This window comes from Oncorhynchus mykiss, chromosome 31, assembly GCF_013265735.2.
Source record: "Oncorhynchus mykiss isolate Arlee chromosome 31, USDA_OmykA_1.1, whole genome shotgun sequence".
Taxonomy (NCBI): Eukaryota; Metazoa; Chordata; class Actinopteri; order Salmoniformes; family Salmonidae; genus Oncorhynchus; species Oncorhynchus mykiss.
This window is the reverse complement of record NC_050571.1, coordinates 27,170,462-27,191,358: the sequence shown is the minus strand read 5'-3', so window position 1 is coordinate 27,191,358 and position 20,897 is coordinate 27,170,462. Positions and strand designations below refer to the sequence as shown.

The 20,897-nt window shown below is 45.8% G+C and overlaps 2 protein-coding genes across 7 annotated transcripts in view; one reads left to right on the top strand and one right to left on the bottom strand.

Annotated features, from left to right (window-relative positions):
• The first annotated feature begins 345 nt into the window (after positions 1 to 345).
• Positions 346 to 15,842, top strand: LOC110504897 (F-box/WD repeat-containing protein 11). 6 transcript variants are annotated; one of them, XM_021583763.2, is made up of 14 exons: positions 351 to 704; positions 2,834 to 2,938; positions 8,437 to 8,508; positions 9,590 to 9,812; positions 9,975 to 10,161; positions 10,250 to 10,340; positions 10,667 to 10,804; positions 11,197 to 11,315; positions 12,502 to 12,751; positions 12,932 to 13,050; positions 14,328 to 14,438; positions 14,556 to 14,634; positions 14,709 to 14,873; positions 14,938 to 15,842. In XM_021583763.2, exons 1-13 carry the CDS (start codon positions 666 to 668, stop codon positions 14,868 to 14,870), a joined length of 1,695 nt encoding a protein of 564 aa, XP_021439438.2. In that variant the 5' UTR covers positions 351 to 665; the 3' UTR covers positions 14,871 to 14,873; positions 14,938 to 15,842. The 6 variants fall into 6 exon arrangements, 3 of the variants coding, with proteins under 3 accessions (XP_021439438.2, XP_021439441.1, XP_021439440.2); XR_002470655.2 differs by having other exon boundaries at positions 346 to 704; positions 14,556 to 14,873; XM_021583765.2 differs by lacking the exon at positions 2,834 to 2,938 and having other exon boundaries at positions 356 to 704.
• Positions 15,843 to 17,238: 1,396 nt separating this feature from the next.
• LOC110504898 (fibroblast growth factor 18-like) overlaps positions 17,239 to 20,897 on the bottom strand; it is a 48,501-nt gene continuing 44,842 nt past the window's right edge. Inside the window, exons 4-5 of the mRNA XM_036970494.1 lie at positions 20,061 to 20,167; positions 17,239 to 19,800 (exon numbers count right to left, since the gene is read on the bottom strand). Of these exons, the coding sequence (XP_036826389.1) occupies positions 19,531 to 19,800; positions 20,061 to 20,167 (377 nt within the window). The 3' untranslated portion in view covers positions 17,239 to 19,530. The remainder of the gene's footprint in view (positions 19,801 to 20,060; positions 20,168 to 20,897) is intronic.

Below are 20,897 nucleotides of genomic sequence, written 5' to 3'. Positions count from 1 at the left end.
CGCTGAAAATTGATTCGATTTGGAAGCGGGCTGGCTCCCAGGCATGAGCCAGGTGCCATGTTCGAAGCCTACGGCGAAGTCTGCTCAAAACAGAAGTGACGTAATTAAGCACATGTAGTAATGACTAAGATTCTGCGTTTCCCATGCAAAAGGGTTAATGCTGCCTTGACAAAATGATCGAGCGGTGCAGATTATAGTTCGATTTGAGAATGGTGCGCCTCCCTCCGCTTTCGCCAGGTGCCCCGCGGCTCAGCATAATCAAATCTTCTCATTATACCTCAGTGATGCTAGGTGTGGTTTGAAGCAATGAGTGCTGTATTTAAAGGGCAGTAGCCATGCTGACAGCGTTCCCCAATCCACAACCAACCCATCCCCGTTTTTCAACTGGTTGTTCAGTACATATCAATTGAACGTCAAAACGTACTGAACGCAGACTAGGGAAAGCCGTGATAGCACGACAAACCAATCATTATGGGGCTAATGCACGCCTCTTTAGCTTAGCTCGGCCAATCAGAGTGTGTGATTCTGAAGGGAGTGCACCATCCCCCACTAAACCGCCCTGCCAAGCTGTAGTTTAGGAAGTTAATGACGTCTCTGCATTTGCAGGCCGCCGACGCAGGGTTGGGTTTCTATTTTCACAGCCGGGATTCGGGGGGAACAACAACATGGAGCCGGAGATGGAGGACAACACGTTGGAATTAATGGTAAGCGTTGGTGAGATTAGGTCCCCGGGGTTGCTATTGGGCTCGAAAAGGAACCGTGGAGCCTTGAATCGAAGGCTGGCGGGGTACCAATTCGAACCGACGGTCAGGAGAGCTGGAGGAAAGATGAGGGAGGGCCTGAAAGAGCAATGTTTTTCCTTGAGTATCCTGGTCCAGCGATTGACTAGGTCGTCGACACCTAACTATATTTTAAAGTGACAGGACAGTCCATTCCCTTTCCAGTGGATAATTTGAACCAGTAACATGTATAAAAAAATAAAAAAAACAAGTCGAAAGGTTACTGAAAGTCGTCCGCTGAAGAAAGCCAAGATTTTCGGGGTAGCGTTTCACTGCAGTGACGCTGCGCCACACGGCCCAGTGTGCCATAGTTAGTTAGCTAACTAGTTAGCCTGTTAGCTATGGACACAACATACATGACTAGCTATAAACATGTATATTACGATCATCATATAAACAGAATGACGCGTGTTGCCCCCACCCTCTTCAATGTCGATATGCTATTGTAGCTAGTGTGCGTGTTTATAAAGCTGCGTAGAAGGAAGTGGGCATCAACATTAACTAGTTAGAAAGAGGTATTTAAATGGTTAACTCCATTACTAACGTAGCTAGTAGTTGTGTTGTGATTCATTAATCATTTCAATTTACTTGACACTCAGTAGCTTCATTTTGACAGCTACATAAATACCAGCTGTCTAAGTTAGCTAGCTATTGATGTTGTTTGGTTTTTCATCTTGTCATCGTTCAATTTACCAAGGTAGCTAACGTTAGTTCGCAGTATTCATTGGTAGCTGCTTAGCTAGTTAGCTGAACTAGACACATGATCCGCCCAAAAGACACATCATATTTCGGGGGGTTATAGCTGTTGGCCCAGAGTTCTAGTTTGTTAGTGGTTGGTCTTACATCATTTTTGCTAGAGGACGTCAGCTAATCACCGTCTTGACAGGCAATGTGAGAGCTAGCTAGAAGCTGTAAACAGAGTTTATAGTACAGTAAGAGGGATACCTAGTCAGTTGTACAACTGAAATGTCTTGCGTAAGCCTGATATTTACAGTAAAAGGGTCTGATCAAAAGTAACTGATTTGGTTGTTTCTCAGCCAGCAGAGAAAGTGAAATTCCACAGAACAAGACTGTCTCCTCACACCACAGCAAGGATGGAATTACTTTCATGCTGAATCAGAAATGAGTAATACTCTCTTAAGTGATTCACCTGTAACTAACTTGTGAATCTGTCAGGACTTGAGTTTTCCATTTTCCTATTTAGGTAAATGTCACACCCCTCTCTAAAACACAACTACTGTAAAATTAGCCCTGCAAGTAAACTACATTGAACTTGAGCTAGGACATGTTCCATGTTCCTGATCTATTTACCCTCCGGCCTACCCAGGTGTAGCCTTTCCCCAACCTAGGGCATATTATATGGCCTACTTTCACTGAATTGTTTGGCAATGTACACTCACTCATGTTGGGTTTGTTCTAGATTGTTTTCTGTGTGTGTCTGCATTTTGTCCCTATGTAAATCACTAACCACTTCCATAGTGTGAGGATGTCAGAGCAGAGGGCAGGGCATTAACAAAAATCAGAGGGCAGAAAATTGACCAACATGCCTGTTGCCCCTCCCACTCCTCTTCCTATCCCCACCCACTTCATATCTAATAATGCTTTTGTATGTCTAACTATGCCTTGTGTTTGAAAGTGTGTGTGTGTTTTTGCGCTCACTGTGCAAATGTGCTTGTAGTTCTAATACTGGTTTTTCCCCTCACTACCCCCAACTCCTCCTCCCTTCTCTTCTCCTCATCCTCAAACACTTGTTTGGTTACACATATCTCTCCTCAACACCAATCTATTCTTTCCTCTCCTATTCTGTTTGGTCATCATTGTCTTCACTCCATTTCTCCCACTTCTTTTTTTTAATCTACGTATTCTTTCCCTCTGTCTCTGATCCTCTTCCTTCTGCTGCGCTCTTATCTATCCTCTAAACCTCATCTCCTTTCCTCCTCTTCATCTCCCTTGTTCCCTCATATATTTTCCTCTCTCTCCTCATCACCCATTCTCTCCCTCCCTGTCTCATTCCTGTTTTCTCTTCTTTCATTCCTCTCTCCTCTCTCTCACAGAGCTCTGTGCCTCGCTCTCTCTGGCTGGGCTGCTCCTCGGTGGCAGAGAGTTTGTGTGCACTCAGGTGCCTGCAGAGCATCCCCTCTACCCGGGCTCACAACCAGGTTCTGCTACTCTCTCCTAATTCTGACCGACCTACCTGCTGCCCCACTCTCGCCTCCCTCCTCTTCACCCCCTAACACCACACCACCATGTACTGTGTCCTGCATCCTCCCATGGCCCTTTTGCCTTCCCGCCTCTCCCTCCCCCCAAATCTGCTCTTCTCTCAGGCACCTCTCTGGCATCTTCTGCTCCAAGGTAGAGCCAGGCCAGCTTCCAAAAGATTGTTAACGTTACTCCATAAACTGAACATTGATGATAAACCACTGTGAGCGTAATAGGCTAATACATGAATCACAGGAACATGCTTCTATCAAGCCTGGCCAAACCTAGCAAGTACTGATCGAAGTGAAAGTTAAGCTTCCGGTAGCTAGGATACGTCTCTCCCTCCCTCACAACTGTAAAGAGGAAGCTTTGCATGTTTTTATTTTTTATAAACCAAAAAAAATAAGCCAAATTCTGTGGTTATTGCACAGGTTCACCTGGTAAAAATTGTTCAGTTAATCTGAATCAGAATTGCGGAGTTGGCTGTGGGGACAATAAGGATAGGCTAACAGAGCATGTTGCCTGGGGAGCAGTGTGAGGTTGCCTGGAGGTGTGTATGACTGGGGGTGCCCACCCTGCCTGTTAGGCGTAGTGAGGCTCCGTGGTATGCTTGCCTGGGTGTCACTTGCTGCCTGCCCCTATGGCCTAGGCTGCTCTCTCTACACCACCGGTCTGTCTGCTTTGTGCTGAACTGCTAGTGTCTGCATCACCCCTGACCCTGTCTGTGTACCTGTCTGTCCTGTTACTATTGGTTTAAAACAGTGGTCACCAACCGGTTGATCAACTGGTCGATGTCCAAGGCGTTCCTAGTTGATCACCAAATATTATTTTTTGTTGAGTTAGCAGTCCTAGTGCCGGGAATGCCAAGTGTTCCCATGTTTAGCCATTTAATGTATCTGAAGGTAGAACTCCCCTACCCAGCAGGCCCAGAGCATAAATCAAGTGCCCTTATAGGCCTACCACTGGCCAATCAGATAGCTCGGATCACCACGTCTGAACAGTTTCCTGGAGCCGTAGACTGTAAAAAGAAGCCTGGAACACAGAGCAAAGTTGATACTGTGAGATTTCCAATTTTTTTTAAACGATGGCTAGAGAGACTCAATGAATACAGAAAAGAGCTGCTGTTTTTGAGCAAGGTCACATTTAAGTTATTTCAGCACTGTTAAGACTGTTCATGCATTTTATAGCTTATAAAAGGCGTTGTTCTCCTTACTTCCACTCACCCTACAACCAGCACTGCAGCTGTAATGAGTAAAGCAAAGTGTTCCCATAAGTTTGCATTGTTAATATTAGCGCCTTGGCTTTTTTTAATATCGAGGAATATTTACATTTTTCTGATCGTAGGAGTAACATGAACTGGTGCATGAGACAGAAATAATGCAGTGCAACTTGAGTTTCGCCATCAGCTGGACGACTGTATCCCCTTTTCTCAGCGGAGGGACAGTGACTCGGGTGAGAGGCTGCCTAACCACTGCTCCCTCCCTCCCCTCAGACTGATCATCAGATGCAGGTCATCAGTCCAGTAAAAAAAAGAAAGTGAATTATTATGCTCCCTTAGCTGTGCCTCAAGTAACACAGCAAATTATCTATTTAACTTTTTACATTTTACATTTCAAAATGTTCTGAGAAGAAAAACAACATTGGTAGGGCCATTCAAGCAGTGATAATGTATTGGGCCTGTGGCTTAATGCACAAACCTCATTGCTACAGAACTGTTTTTAATTGGTTAATATTGCAAAAGGCATTACTTTTTGTACATCCTTTTTCTTAATGTAAAAAATAATCTTATATCTTGACTCAAAGGTTGGTGACCACGAGTCTAAAGCGATACAGTGCAATAGGAGTTAGATTTTTGCAGATGAGGTAGCACGTCTATCCTCTGAAAGAAATACCTTGTATGGTTGTCTTCTATTGACATCCATACACACCTGGACAGGGCTCTCAATAGTCTCACTGGTTCAGATGAAGTGTGTGTAAGGGACACGGACATATTATAAACCTGTGCTGTCGTTTCTCCATACAGAACACGGCAGTCATGTTGTCGTTTCTCCATACAGAACACATCAGTCATGTTGTTGTCGTTTCTCCATACAGAACACATCAGTCATGTTGTCGTTTCTCCATACAGAACACATCAGTCATGTTGTCGTTTCTCCATACAGAACACATCAGTCATGTTGTCGTTTCTCCATACAGAACACATCAGTCATGTTGTCGTTTCTCCATACAGAACACATCAGTCATGTTGTCGTTTCTCCATACAGAACACATCAGTCATGTTGTTGTCGTTTCTCCATACAGAACACGTCAGTCATGTTGTCGTTTCTCCATACAGAACACGGCAGTCATGTTGTCGTTTCTCCATACAGAACACGGCAGTCATGTTGTCGTTTCTCCATACAGAACACGGCAGTCATGTTGTTGTCGTTTCTCCATACAGAACACATCAGTCATGTTGTCGTTTCTCCATACAGAACACGGCAGTCATGTTGTCGTTTCTCCATACAGAACACGGCAGTCATGTTGTCTTTCCATACAGAACACGGCAGTCATGTTGTTTCTCCATACAGAACACATCAGTCATGTTGTCGTTTCTCCATACAGAACACGGCAGTCATGTTGTCGTTTCTCCATACAGAACACGGCAGTCATGTTGTCGTTTCTCCATACAGAACACGGCAGTCATGTTGTTGTCGTTTCTCCATACAGAACACGGCAGTCATGTTGTCTCTCCATACAGAACACGGCAGTCATGTTGTCTCTCCATACAGAACACGTCAGTCATGTTGTCGTTTCTCCATACAGAACACGGCAGTCATGTTGTCTCTCCATACAGAACACAGCAGTGATGTTGTCGTTTCTCCATACAGAACACGGCAGTCATGTTGTCTCTCCATACAGAACACAGCAGTGATGTTGTTGTCGTTTCTCAATACAGAACACGGCAGTCATGTTGTCTCTCCATACAGAACACGGCAGTCATGTTGTTGTCGTTTCTCAATACAGAACACGGCAGTCATGTTGTCTCTCCACACAGAACACAGCAGTGATGTTGTCGTTTCTCAATACAGAACACATCAGTCATGTTGTTGTCGTTTCTCCATACAGAACACATCAGTCATGTTGTTGTCGTTTCTCCATACAGAACACATCAGTCATGTTGTTGTCTCCATACAGAACACATCAGTCATGTTGTCGTTTCTCCATACAGAACACGGCAGTCATGTTGTCGTTTCTCCATACAGAACACGGCAGTCATGTTGTCGTCTCTCCATACAGAACACATCAGTCATGTTGTCGTTTCTCCATACAGAACACATCAGTCATGTTGTCGTTTCTCCATACAGAACACATCAGTCATGTTGTCGTTTCTCCATACAGAACACATCAGTCATGTTGTCGTTTCTCCATACAGAACACATCAGTCATGTTGTCGTTTCTCCATACAGAACACGTCAGTCATGTTGTCGTTTCTCCATACAGAACACGTCAGTCATGTTGTCGTTTCTCCATACAGAACACGTCAGTCATGTTGTCGTTTCTCCATACGGAACACGTCAGTCATGTTGTCGTTTCTCCATACAGAACACATCAGTCATGTTGTCGTTTCTCCATACAGAACACGTCAGTCATGTTGTTGTCGTTTCTCCATACGGAACACGTCAGTCATGTTGTTGTCGTTTCTCCATACAGAACACATCAGTCATGTTGTCGTTTCTCCATACAGAACACGTCAGTCATGTTGTCGTTTCTCCATACAGAACACATCAGTCATGTTGTCGTTTCTCCATACAGAACACATCAGTCATGTTGTCGTTTCTCCATACAGAACACGTCAGTCATGTTGTTGTCGTTTCTCCATACGGAACACGTCAGTCATGTTGTTGTCGTTTCTCCATACGGAACACATCAGTCATGTTGTTGTCGTCTCTCCATACAGAACACATCAGTCATGTTGTCGTTTCTCCATACGGAACACATCAGTCATGTTGTCGTTTCTCCATACAGAACACATCAGTCATGTTGTCGTTTCTCCATACAGAACACGGCAGTCATGTTGTTGTCGTTTCTCCATACGGAACACGTCAGTCATGTTGTTGTCGTTTCTCCATACAGAACACATCAGTCATGTTGTTGTCGTTTCTCCATACAGAACACATCAGTCATGTTGTTGTCGTTTCTCCATACAGAACACATCAGTCATGTTGTTGTCGTTTCTCCATACAGAACACATCAGTCATGTTGTCGTTTCTCCATACAGAACACATCAGTCATGTTGTTGTCGTTTCTCCATACAGAACACATCAGTCATGTTGTTGTCGTTTCTCCATACAGAACACGTCAGTCATGTTGTTGTCGTTTCTCCATACGGAACACGTCAGTCATGTTGTTGTCGTTTCTCCATACAGAACACATCAGTCATGTTGTCGTTTCTCCATACAGAACACATCAGTCATGTTGTTGTCGTTTCTCCATACAGAACACATCAGTCATGTTGTTGTCGTTTCTCCATACAGAACACGTCAGTCATGTTGTTGTCGTTTCTCCATACAGAACACGTCAGTCATGTTGTTGTCGTTTCTCCATACGGAACACGTCAGTCATGTTGTTGTCGTCTCTCCATACAGAACACGTCAGTCATGTTGTTGTCGTTTCTCCATACAGAACACATCAGTCATGTTGTTGTCGTCTCTCCATACAGAACACGTCAGTCATGTTGTCGTTTCTCCATACGGAACACATCAGTCATGTTGTTGTCGTTTCTCCATACGGAACACGTCAGTCATGTTGTTGTCGTTTCTCCATACGGAACACGTCAGTCATGTTGTTGTCGTTTCTCCATACGGAACACGTCAGTCATGTTGTTGTCGTTTCTCCATACGGAACACGTCAGTCATGTTGTTGTCGTTTCTCCATACAGAACACATCAGTCATGTTGTTGTCGTTTCTCCATACAGAACACATCAGTCATGTTGTCGTTTCTCCATACAGAACACATCAGTCATGTTGTCGTTTCTCCATACAGAACACATCAGTCATGTTGTTGTCGTTTCTCCATACGGAACACGTCAGTCATGTTGTTGTCGTTTCTCCATACGGAACACGTCAGTCATGTTGTTGTCGTTTCTCCATACGGAACACGTCAGTCATGTTGTTGTCGTTTCTCCATACGGAACACGTCAGTCATGTTGTTGTCGTTTCTCCATACAGAACACGTCAGTCATGTTGTTTCTCCATACGGAACACGTCAGTCATGTTGTCGTTTCTCCATACAGAACACATCAGTCATGTTGTTGTCGTCTCTCCATACAGAACACATCAGTCATGTTGTCGTCTCTCCATACAGAACACGTCAGTCATGTTGTTGTCGTTTCTCCATACGGAACACGTCAGTCATGTTGTTGTCGTCTCTCCATACGGAACACATCAGTCATGTTGTTGTCGTCTCTCCATACAGAACACGTCAGTCATGGAGTCCCAGAACCACGTAGACGACCTCTCCCCAAAGAAAACCACAATTCTCACCAAGGTGTGTGTAGGTGGATTATGAGAATGTCATCTATGTCATGTGTTTTAGAGATTAAATCATAAAATGTATCAATCGTCCTTGAAAAACACTTAAGTTATGACAATGTGAAATTATGTTTTAGTGGGAAGGGAACTCAATGTGCATTTGTGTGTGTTAGGGATGTGCATCTTTCCTATTCAAGACGATTGGATCCGTATGTAGAGACATGTTCTACTATACAGGAACGATACGCTTTAGTTTGAAATGATTCGGTTTAACTGTAGAACGATTATATTTGATGCATTAGTATTTATTGCGTAAACATTAACCGTTTTTAAATGAAAATCTACTGCAGATGGCGCTCATGAGCTGGCCCTTTCGGAGCTGAATCTGTCAGAGCTGACTTCTGTGTGTCAATGATTTGTGTCTATGGTGTATGTACACTATCTATACAAAAGTATTTGGACACCCCTTTTCAAATTTGTGGATTCAGCTGTTTCAGCCACACCTGTTACTGACAGGTGTATAGAATCGAGCTTCCTGCCATGCAATCTCCATAGCCGAACACTGGCAGTAGAATGGCCTTTCTGAAGAACTGTGACATTAAACGTGGCACCACCCCACTACCACTGTCAGATAAGAGCCATAGGGGACACTAGGCATCTACCGACCCACTGTCAGGAGCAGATGTAAGATCTGGAGCAGGTCGTCTACCTCGCGTTGGTCAGCGTGAGAAGCTGTGCTCAGGTTGACTAGGCTACTGATATTGACTGGGGTTGTTTAGCATGTAAAAAGACAGCTAACTGACTGTCAACAGTTACATGCAGTGCTACACTGAAGGAGAGGATGCATCAGTTGTCACTAAAGATGAGGTATTTTCAGAAAGTAGAAAGAATGTAAAACGAGGAACAACAAAAGACTTGAACCAGCAATTCCTAAAGTTTGAATCGATTTTCTGACCGACTGATGCTACATTTGGGTTGGTTTGGGGTCCGCTTACCAATGCACTTGTTTTAAACATTTGAATCGGGGAGCGATGCGTATCAGGGAGTCATTACATCCCGTGTGTGTGTCAGTAACCCCTCTGTCCTCTCCCTGTCAGCTTAGTAATGGTCCTGTAATGACAGGCTCTCGTAAGCGTCCGTCAGAGGGGAACTGTGACAAGGAGAAGGAGCAGTGCATCGCCCTGTTTGACCAGTGGTCTGAGACTGACCAGGTGGAGTTTGTAGAACACCTCATCTCCCATATGTGCCACTACCAACACGGCCACATCAACTCCTACCTCAAACCCATGCTTCAACGTGACTTCATCACAGCACTGCCAGGTAACACACACACATACACGTTAAGATTCTCCAACAAACTCATTTGAATGCTTACAACACACACCACTGACTTCTGAACTCTCACACTCATCCACACACATTCAGATCTTCTCCCACACTGAGTCACACTTGCACCTTCTCCCTCTCTGTATTTCTCTCTAGCCCAGGGTCTGGACCACATAGCAGAGAACATCCTGTCGTTCCTGGACGCACAGTCTCTGTGCTCCGCGGAGCTGGTGTGTAAGGAGTGGCAGAGGGTGATCTCAGAGGGCATGCTCTGGAAGAAACTCATAGAACGCATGGTCCGCACAGACCCCCTCTGGAAAGGCCTGTCAGAGAGGCACCAGTGGTGAGCGGGCACACACTCAAACAATTTCACTTGTTTTGAATTCTGAAATTTGAGTTCTCATTGATTAATGTTCTGTCCGTCATCTAAGGGAGAAGTATCTGTTCAAGAACCGAACGACAGAAGTCCCGCCCAACTCCTACTACCACTCCCTCTACCCCAAGATCATCCAGGACATAGAGGTAAGACTGGAGCTCCGTCCACAAACAAACCCTAACCCTTTTTGGTTTCATAGGGCTCTGGTGTAAAGTAGTGTACTCTAGAGGGAATGCCATTTGGAAGTGTGTTGTGTACCTATAGACCTTGAAAAGGCTGATTACCTTAATGGAAAATAGATATTTTTCTCTCTCACCTTGTTGTTCTCCCCATCAGTCTCCATCTCTTGTTTTTCCTCGCTCACATATCCACTCATTTCTCTCTCTTCTCTACCTGCCCTGTTGTCTTGTGTATCCCTTCTCTCTTCTTCCCACTCCCTGTGAACCCCCCCTGGTCTCCTCTTCCTGTGTAGACTATCGAGGCTAACTGGCGGTGTGGCAGACACAACCTGCAGAGGATCCAGTGTCGGTCAGAGAACAGTAAAGGAGTCTATTGCCTCCAGTACGACGACGATAAGATCATCAGTGGCCTTAGAGACAACTCCATAAAGGTGTGTGTGCGCGCGCGACTGTGCCGATCTTTTTGACAGGACAAGATGGATGAATCATCATGGTATTTATTACCTTTGAAATGAAACAGCAGCTTGTCTTTCTCTGAGAACAGACATGAATTAAAATATGAAAGGAGTAATTGTTCCACTCATCTTTCCTGGAGGGAGAAAGGGAGGGGCGTGAGGATTTGTCTTTTTATTCTTTTAGGGGGGGGGGGGGGGGCTGTGTCTGACTGAGGTACCCAGGAAAGGGCTAGCCTGCCCAGCTCCAGAGCTGCAGTACAAAGTGATGCCTCCACACTGCAGGGAAATGGAGCATGGTCAATACTCTGAGACCAGCTCATTCTTACCCTGACCCAAATCTCCTGCTCTCTGTGTCTCTGTGTGTGTAGATCTGGGACAAGCAGTCTCTGGAGTGTCTGAAGATCCTGACAGGTCATACAGGCTCTGTGCTCTGTCTGCAGTATGATGAGAGAGTCATTGTCACTGGCTCCTCTGACTCCACTGTCAGGTATGACCCAGTTGTCGTCATACACGCACGCTTAGGCTTCGTCCGAATGGCACCTATTCACTCTGTAGTGCACTAGTTTTGACCAGGACCTATAGGTTTCTGGTCAAAAGTAGTTCACTACTGTATATGGGGAATACAGTGGCATTTTGGGACACCTTTATGATACCTCCACACCTATCTAACTGCGATATGACTTCTTCACCGTCAGCTCCATGGAAATACACATAATCCTTACATTTGCATCCTAGAAACATGACTAAAAAGTCACGATAGCCAACTGTGTCGGTGTGCATCCGTCTCCACATCGCTCTGCTTTATTCCTTTAGCCATCTGTGATCTGTCTTCAGTCACTGTCCCAAATGGCAGCGTATTCCCTATGAAATGCATTGCTTTTGACCAGGGCCCATAGGGATCTGGTCTAAAGTAATGCACTATGTAGGGAATAGCGTACCATTTGGGACGCGATCACACACTGCGTCACGGTTAGTTTCAACTGTCACACTAGCCCAGCCCTCTGAGGAGCCAAACATGGAGAGACTTCTGGTTGCACTCTGCCTTGAGATTTCGCTATATGTCTGAAACCTTCCTCCTCACGTATTATAGCTAGTGTGTTACACTGTGCTATCCACCGTCTGTGAATACCAGTCTCTACCACACTTCATACAGTCTGTGCAATTGTCTGTAAACACACACTGATTGTAGGCATTGCCTGAAGAGCGTTTTTTAAATTAAATCGTCAACAGTTGCCACCCTCCAGGGTAGGTCTATCTTTGACAGTGTAAAAATTGTGACGGACTGTTGAGTGATCGTCAAGATGGTTAGGTAACATTTTCACAATGCTCAACATGAGGCAAGACTGTGTGCCAACACATGGCAGTGCCTACTGCATACGGACACTCAACCTTCACACACTCATTACTTCACTCTCCCTTAGAGGTATCCAAGGAAAATGTGACTTCACTTCCTTAGCAGCGGCTTGACGGGCACTTGATTGCAGTGTGTGTTCTGAGTGCGTGTTTGATCCCCTCCCCCTGGTGAGCAGTGGAACTCAATGAAAACCTTCTTAATGGCTAGTCCGTGTGTGTGACTGGGACTCGGCGTTGTTTTCACCAATAAGCCCCCCCCCCCCCCTCCCTATCATATCCCTCTTGCCCTTGACACTCTCTCTCCTCCCCCGTCCGTTCAGGGTGTGGGACGTGACGTCAGGTGAAGTACTGAACACTCTGATCCATCACAACGAGGCGGTGCTCCACCTGCGCTTCTGCAACGGTCTGATGGTGACGTGTTCCAAGGACCGCTCCATCGCCGTGTGGGACATGGCCTCGCCCACCGACATCAGCCTCCGGCGCGTCCTCGTGGGGCACCGAGCCGCCGTCAACGTGGTCGACTTCGACGACAAATACATTGTGTCGGCGTCTGGAGACCGCACCATTAAGGTGTGATGGGTGTGTGGGAGAACGGTGTGATTACATCCATCTTGGTATATAGAATATGGGGCTTCTGTGTATGTTTGTGCACATTGAGTATTTCAATGTCTATACAGTAGTGGATATTGGTGTTTCATGTTCATATTGATGTGGGGCATCATATCGGAGTGTCTCTGCTGCCCCCTGCAGGTGTGGAGCACCAGTACGTGTGAGTTTGTGCGCACTCTAAACGGACACAAGCGAGGCATCGCCTGCCTTCAGTACAGAGACAGACTAGTGGTCAGCGGCTCCTCAGACAACACCATACGGTAGGGGAGTGTGTCTTCTAGTTTCACTAGGTTTACGGGGTGCTGTGGGACTGGTGTCTGAGTAAAATGTCGGTCGGTCATGAGACAGGGTTCGCACAAGGTGCTTGGAAGTGCTTAAATCAAGGTACTGGAGTACCTTGAAAATCAGACATTTTCTCAAGTTGTTTCTTGAACAGATAATGATTAAATATGTCGGCGTAATGTATTGGTCTTGCAAATGAATTTCCAGGCAGACAATGTAGTTTTATTACCTCACGTGTTTCGCATTCTGGTTTCCAGGCGAGCTCGCTCATTCCACCCACACTGCCACTCAGCCAGGCAGGTACAGAACTGATCGATTAGGTTCTGCCAAACGTCACATCGATAGCTAAAATGCTGGGCAAATGTAGATTCAATGCTACCTTTTGTGCGCATGGAAAAGGTCTAGGATCTTTTATTTCAGCTCATGAAACATGGACCAACACTTTTTAAATGTTTTTATATATTTGTTCAGTGTAGTTTACCCACCTTTTTACCACATCACTGGACCCAACCAACCCACACCGTGTAAGAAATGCGTCGGACTTTGGCATTACGAGCATGGGTGAATCGGCCCTGGAGAGCCACGTGAAGGGGGGAGGGGGGGGCCCTGGAGAGCCACGTGAAGGGGGGGGGGGGCCCTGGAGAGCCACAACGCTGTATCTTGTGCTGTCGCCAGTTCAACATTGTGACTTTTTCCCCTTCAACCTCCAGAGCTTTTTTGCTGATCACCTCATTCACGGGACGCCCGCGATATTCTGCTTTACCAAGCAGCAGGCGTGCTCCTGCTGGTCACGTGCAGTTTTCCCTCACACAGCCCACCTGACCGGAGACACTAAAACTGCCAGTCAGAAGCAAGGTGCTTTTTCGTAGCTATTAAATAGTAGCTTCCCAAAGGCCCAATAAACACAGTCATTAAGCTGGAATGGTTGAGTAATGTGAATAGGAAATGTGTGTTCACCAGAGTCCCAAAACTCTGCTCATCACTACTATTACATCATCAATACTGACTGTATGTCATGTATGTAGTGAAACAATGTATTATTGACTACAACTTTCAAGTAGTAATGAGTACAACGTTTGTTTTGTTAAGAATGAGGTTGAAAGCCCATTCTGGTGGTGACTAGAAACATTTGCATAATATCAACTATTACAAATGGATGGTCCTTGAAAATAAATATTAGTGTGAGGAAGAAGTACTTGAATTTGACTGTATGAACCCTGATGAACTGTAATGTGTGTGTGTGTGTGTGCTCCAGGTTATGGGATATTGAGTGTGGAGCGTGTTTGCGGGTGTTGGAGGGTCATGAGGAACTGGTCCGCTGCATTCGCTTCGACAACAAGAGGATCGTCAGTGGTGCCTATGACGGGTGAGACACACACACACACACACACACACACACAGTAAAACAGTTTACTGATTGATCGTTGTCTTCTTCCAACAAAAACACACACTGCTGTTCTGACGTTGTCTCCTCTCTCTGCAGTAAGATCAAGGTGTGGGATCTGCAAGCTGCTCTGGATCCACGAGCCCCAGCCAGCACCTTGTGCTTGCGCACACTGGTGGTGAGTTTCTGTGTGTGTGTCTCTGTCAAGGTGTTTGAGGTGATTGTCATGGTAATATATGCGTCTGTTTTCAGGAGCACTCGGGACGTGTGTTCCGGCTGCAGTTTGACGAGTTCCAGATCATCAGCAGTTCCCATGACGACACCATCCTCATCTGGGACTTCTTGAATGTGTCGACCAATGGCCAGTCAGAGGGCCGGTCCCCCTCACGGACCTACACCTACATCTCCAGATAGCAGGTAAAAAACACACACACTGGCTGAAACTCTGGCTTGTAGTTGCTGACCTGTCTCTGTCCTGCAGGTGGCGCCATCCACTGCAGCAAGTCCTGGAGGAGCTGATATCTGATTGGCTGATGGAGTGTGTGTTGCAGAGGTGCTCAACTCGTCTTCTTCCTCATCCTTTTGTCAGTACCCGTTTTCTGACAAGGACTCTCCCACCACACCCCTGAAACACACACACATCTGCACGTTCATGTTCCATCACTGGCTTATGTTCCCCAATCTACAGTAACCCACCAACAGTGGACTAGACATATCTTACTCCTTACATTAGTAAATCCCTTCAGAAGTCCTACCTTAAGCTCTAGTTCTTCAGTTCCCAACCCTGCCTAGACATCCACGGATGGATAGAGAATGACCTTGGCGCTGCAGAGTGGGAGAGAGAGACTCTTGAACTCAGCTCTGAGAGAAGGTGGATGAGAGATTGAGTGAGTAAAGCAGGGAGGGAGGAATAAAGACCCCTCTCACTCCATCTCTCCTGCTTCTTTTGCTTCTTCTGTCTGGAGTGAACACTTGTTTGGGACACACTCAAGTGTTTGTGTGCGCGTGTGTATGGTGTGTGTGTGTGGAGACTTGGGAAATGCGGTGAAGAGACTGGGCTTGTTGCCGTGGTTGCTGAGGATACAGCGTCCTGGCAACACCTTTTTTTGTTTTTTCTTTTTGACTCTTACATTCTTACTGTTTTTTTTATTATTTTGTAATTTTATTTGACAACATTTTGTTCTTATTAAAATCATACTAAGCATTGTAGTTCTCTCTCTGTCATTCACTGTTCTATTGTCACATTTCCTTTCCATCTCTCTGATCCTCTGGGCTCAGTTTAGCTGTAAACTGAGTTGTCTTGTCAAAAAATGTGTATATTAAAATGATTTTTTTTTAAAAGAAATGACATTGTGAATAAAGTACTTGGCAGTGGTGGTGCGTTGAGCCAACTAGAGTGTGTTACATCAGTGAGTGTACCCAGATGTTAGGCAGTGTCCTTAATGACCACTTCAACTTCATTGTAGATATGGTGAATGTCTGCTCTTCTGAACTTTGCCAGGAGGTGGTGCTCTAACCCCAGTTTATCACTGAGCGCGTCATGGTGAAACAATAGTCATAACCATGTAGTTACTCCTCTTATCGATTACAACTGGTTCTAATACACTACCCACTCTTATGGACAGGAGAACGAACCCTGTAGGAAACGTGTCATTTTCCTTATTGACAAATGTGGTTTCCCATAGCAACAGTACTGGAGATGGGAGTACAGTTTTGATAGACATGGAACCTGCAGTGGTTGCTGGGATAATGATCTTGTTCCAGGTTGTACTGTAGTTTCAAATGCCAGAGTTCAAACTACAACCTGCAGAGCTTGGCTGTGTCCCAAATGACACCCTGGTCAAAAGTAGTGCATTTAATTTAGGGATCCATTCGGGACACATACCTTCTCCTATTTATGATTGGGGTAGCTGAGACTCTTTGGGTAGAGGTAGGGAGCATATGTACTGTAGAAACTGGCTCCATACCGGTAGCTGTTATCCTTCACCATTGAATGGGTAGATTCAAGTTGTTTATTGGAAGTCTTGTGGAGAGTGTGAGCGAAAAGCAGAGGGTTCCTGTTGTGGGATATGATACTGTGTTTAGTATAGCACTGAGGTAGAATTACTGGTGTCGTCTGGATTTGTGTGAGACTGTTTAGAGTATGGGTGTGTGTGCTTCCTCTGGGTCTGTGGGATTTTGGCCCATCAGTTCTGCAGCTCTCAGGTCACTGCTCTGTTCTCACGCACATATTTGGCATTCTTTCCCCGACATGATTACCATACACCTTCCAGTCTGGAATGGCTCTGTGGAATATTTCCATCATTCCAAGTGGAACTGCAGCGACTTTCCAGAACCCCCCCACTATTCAGATTCCTTCCTCTGCTGCTCCTTCCTCGGACTCCTCGGGTACAGCCCTTTCCCCCCTGAGTCAGCTGTTTGTATCTGCCGATGTGATTGGGTCACTTGGCAGGGATGTTTCTTCAATGACCTCCCGCCAGAGAGGGGTGCGGGAGTGTGTAAGAGAAGGGCTGCATCTCAATAGTCCAAAGTTGATTGCTCACTTTCCTTTATTCCTTTCCTTCATTGGCTCAGATATGAAAGAACAGAACAGGTGTAATTAACTGGCCATTAGACATCCACCATATTGCTTAGTTCCACCTGTCCTGTTTTTACAGACCAGTGCAGATGAAGGAAAAGGAGGACTAGTTATAAAAGCAGGTATGGCCAAAAAGCAACTGGAGACGCTCCACTCTACAAGAACGTAGTAAATCATGGATCTCTTGGCAGGATGCAAATGAAAAGCTTGACAGACGAGAGTGAGGTGGAGTGCCATTGTGGACACCCTACACTCCCAATGGGGCCAAGAGGATTAAGTCAAGTATAGATTTATTGTGACTGGTGACTCAATCATATCGAAATGCCATGGTAGAATTTTGTGTTGGGATGGCGGTTGAGGGTTGTGTGGTGGTTAAGGGGGATGGTTGGTGTCAAGTGTATAGGCCCATGTCAGTGGGTTGAGAGGTAGAATGACAAATAGGATACTACCGCTTTGCAGAAGCCTACCCTATCAGTTATTTTCCACAAAGATCAGTAGTCATGGATATAAGTACAGTACAAGACCCACAATTTCCAAGAAAGGAAGCATAGCAGACCAACGGAAACCTGGGGAAGAACTGTGGAAAAGGAGATGAAGGACTGTGACCTGTCATGGAAAAGAGTCCGTCGCTCTCTCTCGTGGAAGCTGTGTGTTCTATGATGATGATGTTGAAGGGTTGTTAACCTGTGTATAGAGGGTCTACGACACAGGAGACGGGCTTCTGTGACCTTTACTGACTTTAGAAAGACTTCAGCAAACAGAGCTGAAATAAATACATTAAATCATTTTATAATAACAATTATAGTGACAATCATAGTAAGATTGCTTATTTTGTTTTTTTTTGTCGTCTTTATATATATATATATATATAACTTTTCATAAATTGTTCCCTTTAATATTTTGTGTATGAGACTTTGGTGCTTTACTGAATATCCTGGTAGCAGCATTCTGTATCCATGGTATCGCACAGGAGCGTCATCCCCTGGGTCGTTTCTATAGCAACGTTAATATGAAGAGAAGGCACCCTCCCCCCCATGCACCCGTCATCACCCTCTGGTCCTATAAGAAGAGGGAATTCTGTCCTGGGGTTGGGACTTGGGGAGTTGATATGTCGCTGGTCTCCAGTTGTCTTTGGTGGTCATTAGAGTTAGTTTATTTTGGGTGCAGCTTGGTTTGTACATTCTGGTTCTTAAAGCTTCAGTCCCTTTAGTGAGTCGTTGGGGGAGGTTATAAAGGGCAGATTCCCCCCAAACAGCTTCACAAATGGTCTTTGGTGCCCTTACACTGACACATACACTCACACAATGTACATACATTCATTCACACAGATTCTCCTTGCCAGGGGAGTGAGGCAGAGAGAAGTGCATCCAAAGCAGTCCATACATTCCACCACGGTGCCATTCTGGCCTGTTCTGTGGCTTGATCCTCCGCTTCCCTGACTTCCTGTGTTCCTCTTCCTGTTTCCTGTTTGTCCACCTGTTGCTCCACCATTTCTCTCATGGTGCCACTGTCCCATAGACCTCCAGTCTGTCCCCCAGTCTGTCCCCCTCTCTGTCAGTCTGTCCCTCGTCTCGCTGTCTTTCGCTCCATCATTGGCGATCATCCAGTCCTGGACAGTGTTGGATAGCTGCTCTGGTCCAAGCCTGGGAGAAAGGTTGGGGCTATTGCAGTGTCGCTAGCTTAGCTACATTTTAACCTTCAAAGTGATTTTAAGGAGTTTAAACTCACTGAAGTCATTCTTGTTTTTTCAGAGCAATCACGTTTACCTTAACGCAGAGATGCGTGCTAAACCAACCAAGTGACCAGTTTTCGTATGTTTGTTCTAAAGCAGAGCTTAACAGGCCACTGCTAAGGGACAGTGCAATAGCACCGTTCTGTTCAAGCTTGGGGGTTGGAGGGAAACGAGGCCTACATAAGGTGGAAAGCCTGGGCGTCAGTTTAGCTACCTTTCAGGGGCCTTGTCATAGCTTCTGGGACTTGCAGGGGAGTGGGCCAGGTCGACGGGCTAGTAGCAGGGCTATAGGCTTGTTCTATTTTGTTAGTACTTTCATTTGATTATTTTATGATGTGAAGCACTTTGTTACTTGTATTGAAAAGCGCTATACAAATAAAGTTATTATTAGTGGCCTTCAGTCAATGGACAGAAATAGTGAACCCTGGGGCAGTGACAGGTAGTAGGGACAAGTGTCAAGTTAGGGGGTGTACTGTGCTACTAGCCCAGTTAGTAGGCCTACCAGCCAGGGTCTGGAGGAGAGTACATGTTGTCCCAGTAGGTGGGGTCAGGTGGTAAGGAGTGTTTGTGTAGCACTGGTCCATTATCTATTAGCTTCAGAAACAGGTGCAGTTGATGTTAGCCGGGTCCAATGGCGCTAATTAGCCACTTTTCATGTATTAAAGGCCAGAGGAAGGGTCAATGTTATCCCATTAGCGGTTAGTGGATAAGCAGGTACAGGCGGTAATAGGCAGTAGATGGATGGTAGACGTTAGCGTTAGCTGCTAGCGGGTCCCGGGGGCACGGACCCTCTTACTCCTCTTGTTGACTGTTGTGAAGCGGAAGGGCGTGGTTTCGGGGTACTCCCCTGGTGGGAAGCGTTTCATAAAGTGGACGTCCTGCTGGTTGGGCAGCGTGTGGGGGCCGCGGCGAGGGCGCCCCCGCTTGGTGAAGCCCACGTACCAGCCGGCGTATCGCGCCGACATTAGTGCGGTGTAGTGGTTCTCCAGAACCTTTTCTACGAACACGCAGTCTTCACTTTTATTACTGGCCTTCTGAGAGAACAGAGAAACGACCACACACACACACACACACACACACACACACACACACACACACACACACACACACACACACACACAGGATGAGAAAAGAGAAGCAGGTCAGCAATCCATGGAATTTATTAAATCTAAACTAAAAGGAAGGCTCAGGAATGCTTCAAAGCAGTACTTTTTCAGAATGTTGTTGTGATTCATGCCATAAGTCTCTGATGCTGTAATTGTTTGAGAACATGAGAGACTAGAACAGGTCTCACCTTTCCCACCAGCTTGCCGCGGCGGTTCATGCACAGGTAGAAGTTGGTCTCTTTGCCGCGGATTCTCACCTGGCTACCAAAGGTGTCAGCCTCCACTACAAGCTGGGCTTGTGAAGGGACAGACAGAGAGACAGACAGACGTTAGAGCCACAGACAGATAGACAGAGGGACAGAGACAGACAGAGGAACACAGACAGAGGGGCAGACAGATGTTAGAGCCACTGTCTGACTGACAGGCAGAGCAACAGATATAGCCTACATTAAACTAACAGATAAATGACAGACAAATGTCAAAACAGAAAGAGCGATAGACATACATTTGGGTGAGCAGATGGTTGGTTGTCAGATAAGCCTGTTTACAAGAGACTGGTCACCACAAATCGGGCTTGTAAAAAAAGATCCAAGCAGATGTAAGGACAGCCCGACACAGAGCTAGGTGTGAGGTTGTGGTGTGGTGTGAGGTTGTGGTGTGGTGTGGTGTGGTGTGAGGTTGTGGTGTGGTGTGGTGTGAGGTTGGGGTGTGAGTGTAAGTGTGAGTGTGTGGTGTAGTGTAAGTGTGTGGTGTGGTGTGAATGTGTGGTGTGAGTATGTGGTGTGGTGTGAGTGTGTGGTGTGGTGTGGTGTGAGTGTGTGGTGGTGTGGTGTGAGTGTGTGGTATGGTGTGAGTGTAAGTGTGTGGTGTGAATGTGTGATGTGGTGTGGTGTGAGTGTGTGGTGTGGTGTGAATGTGTGGTGTGAGTGTGTGGTGTGGTGTGTAGTTCGGTGTAAGTGTGTGGTATGTGTTCATCATTCCATTGTGAAGCTGATTCGGTGTGTAATATAGTCCTTCTCTCTTGT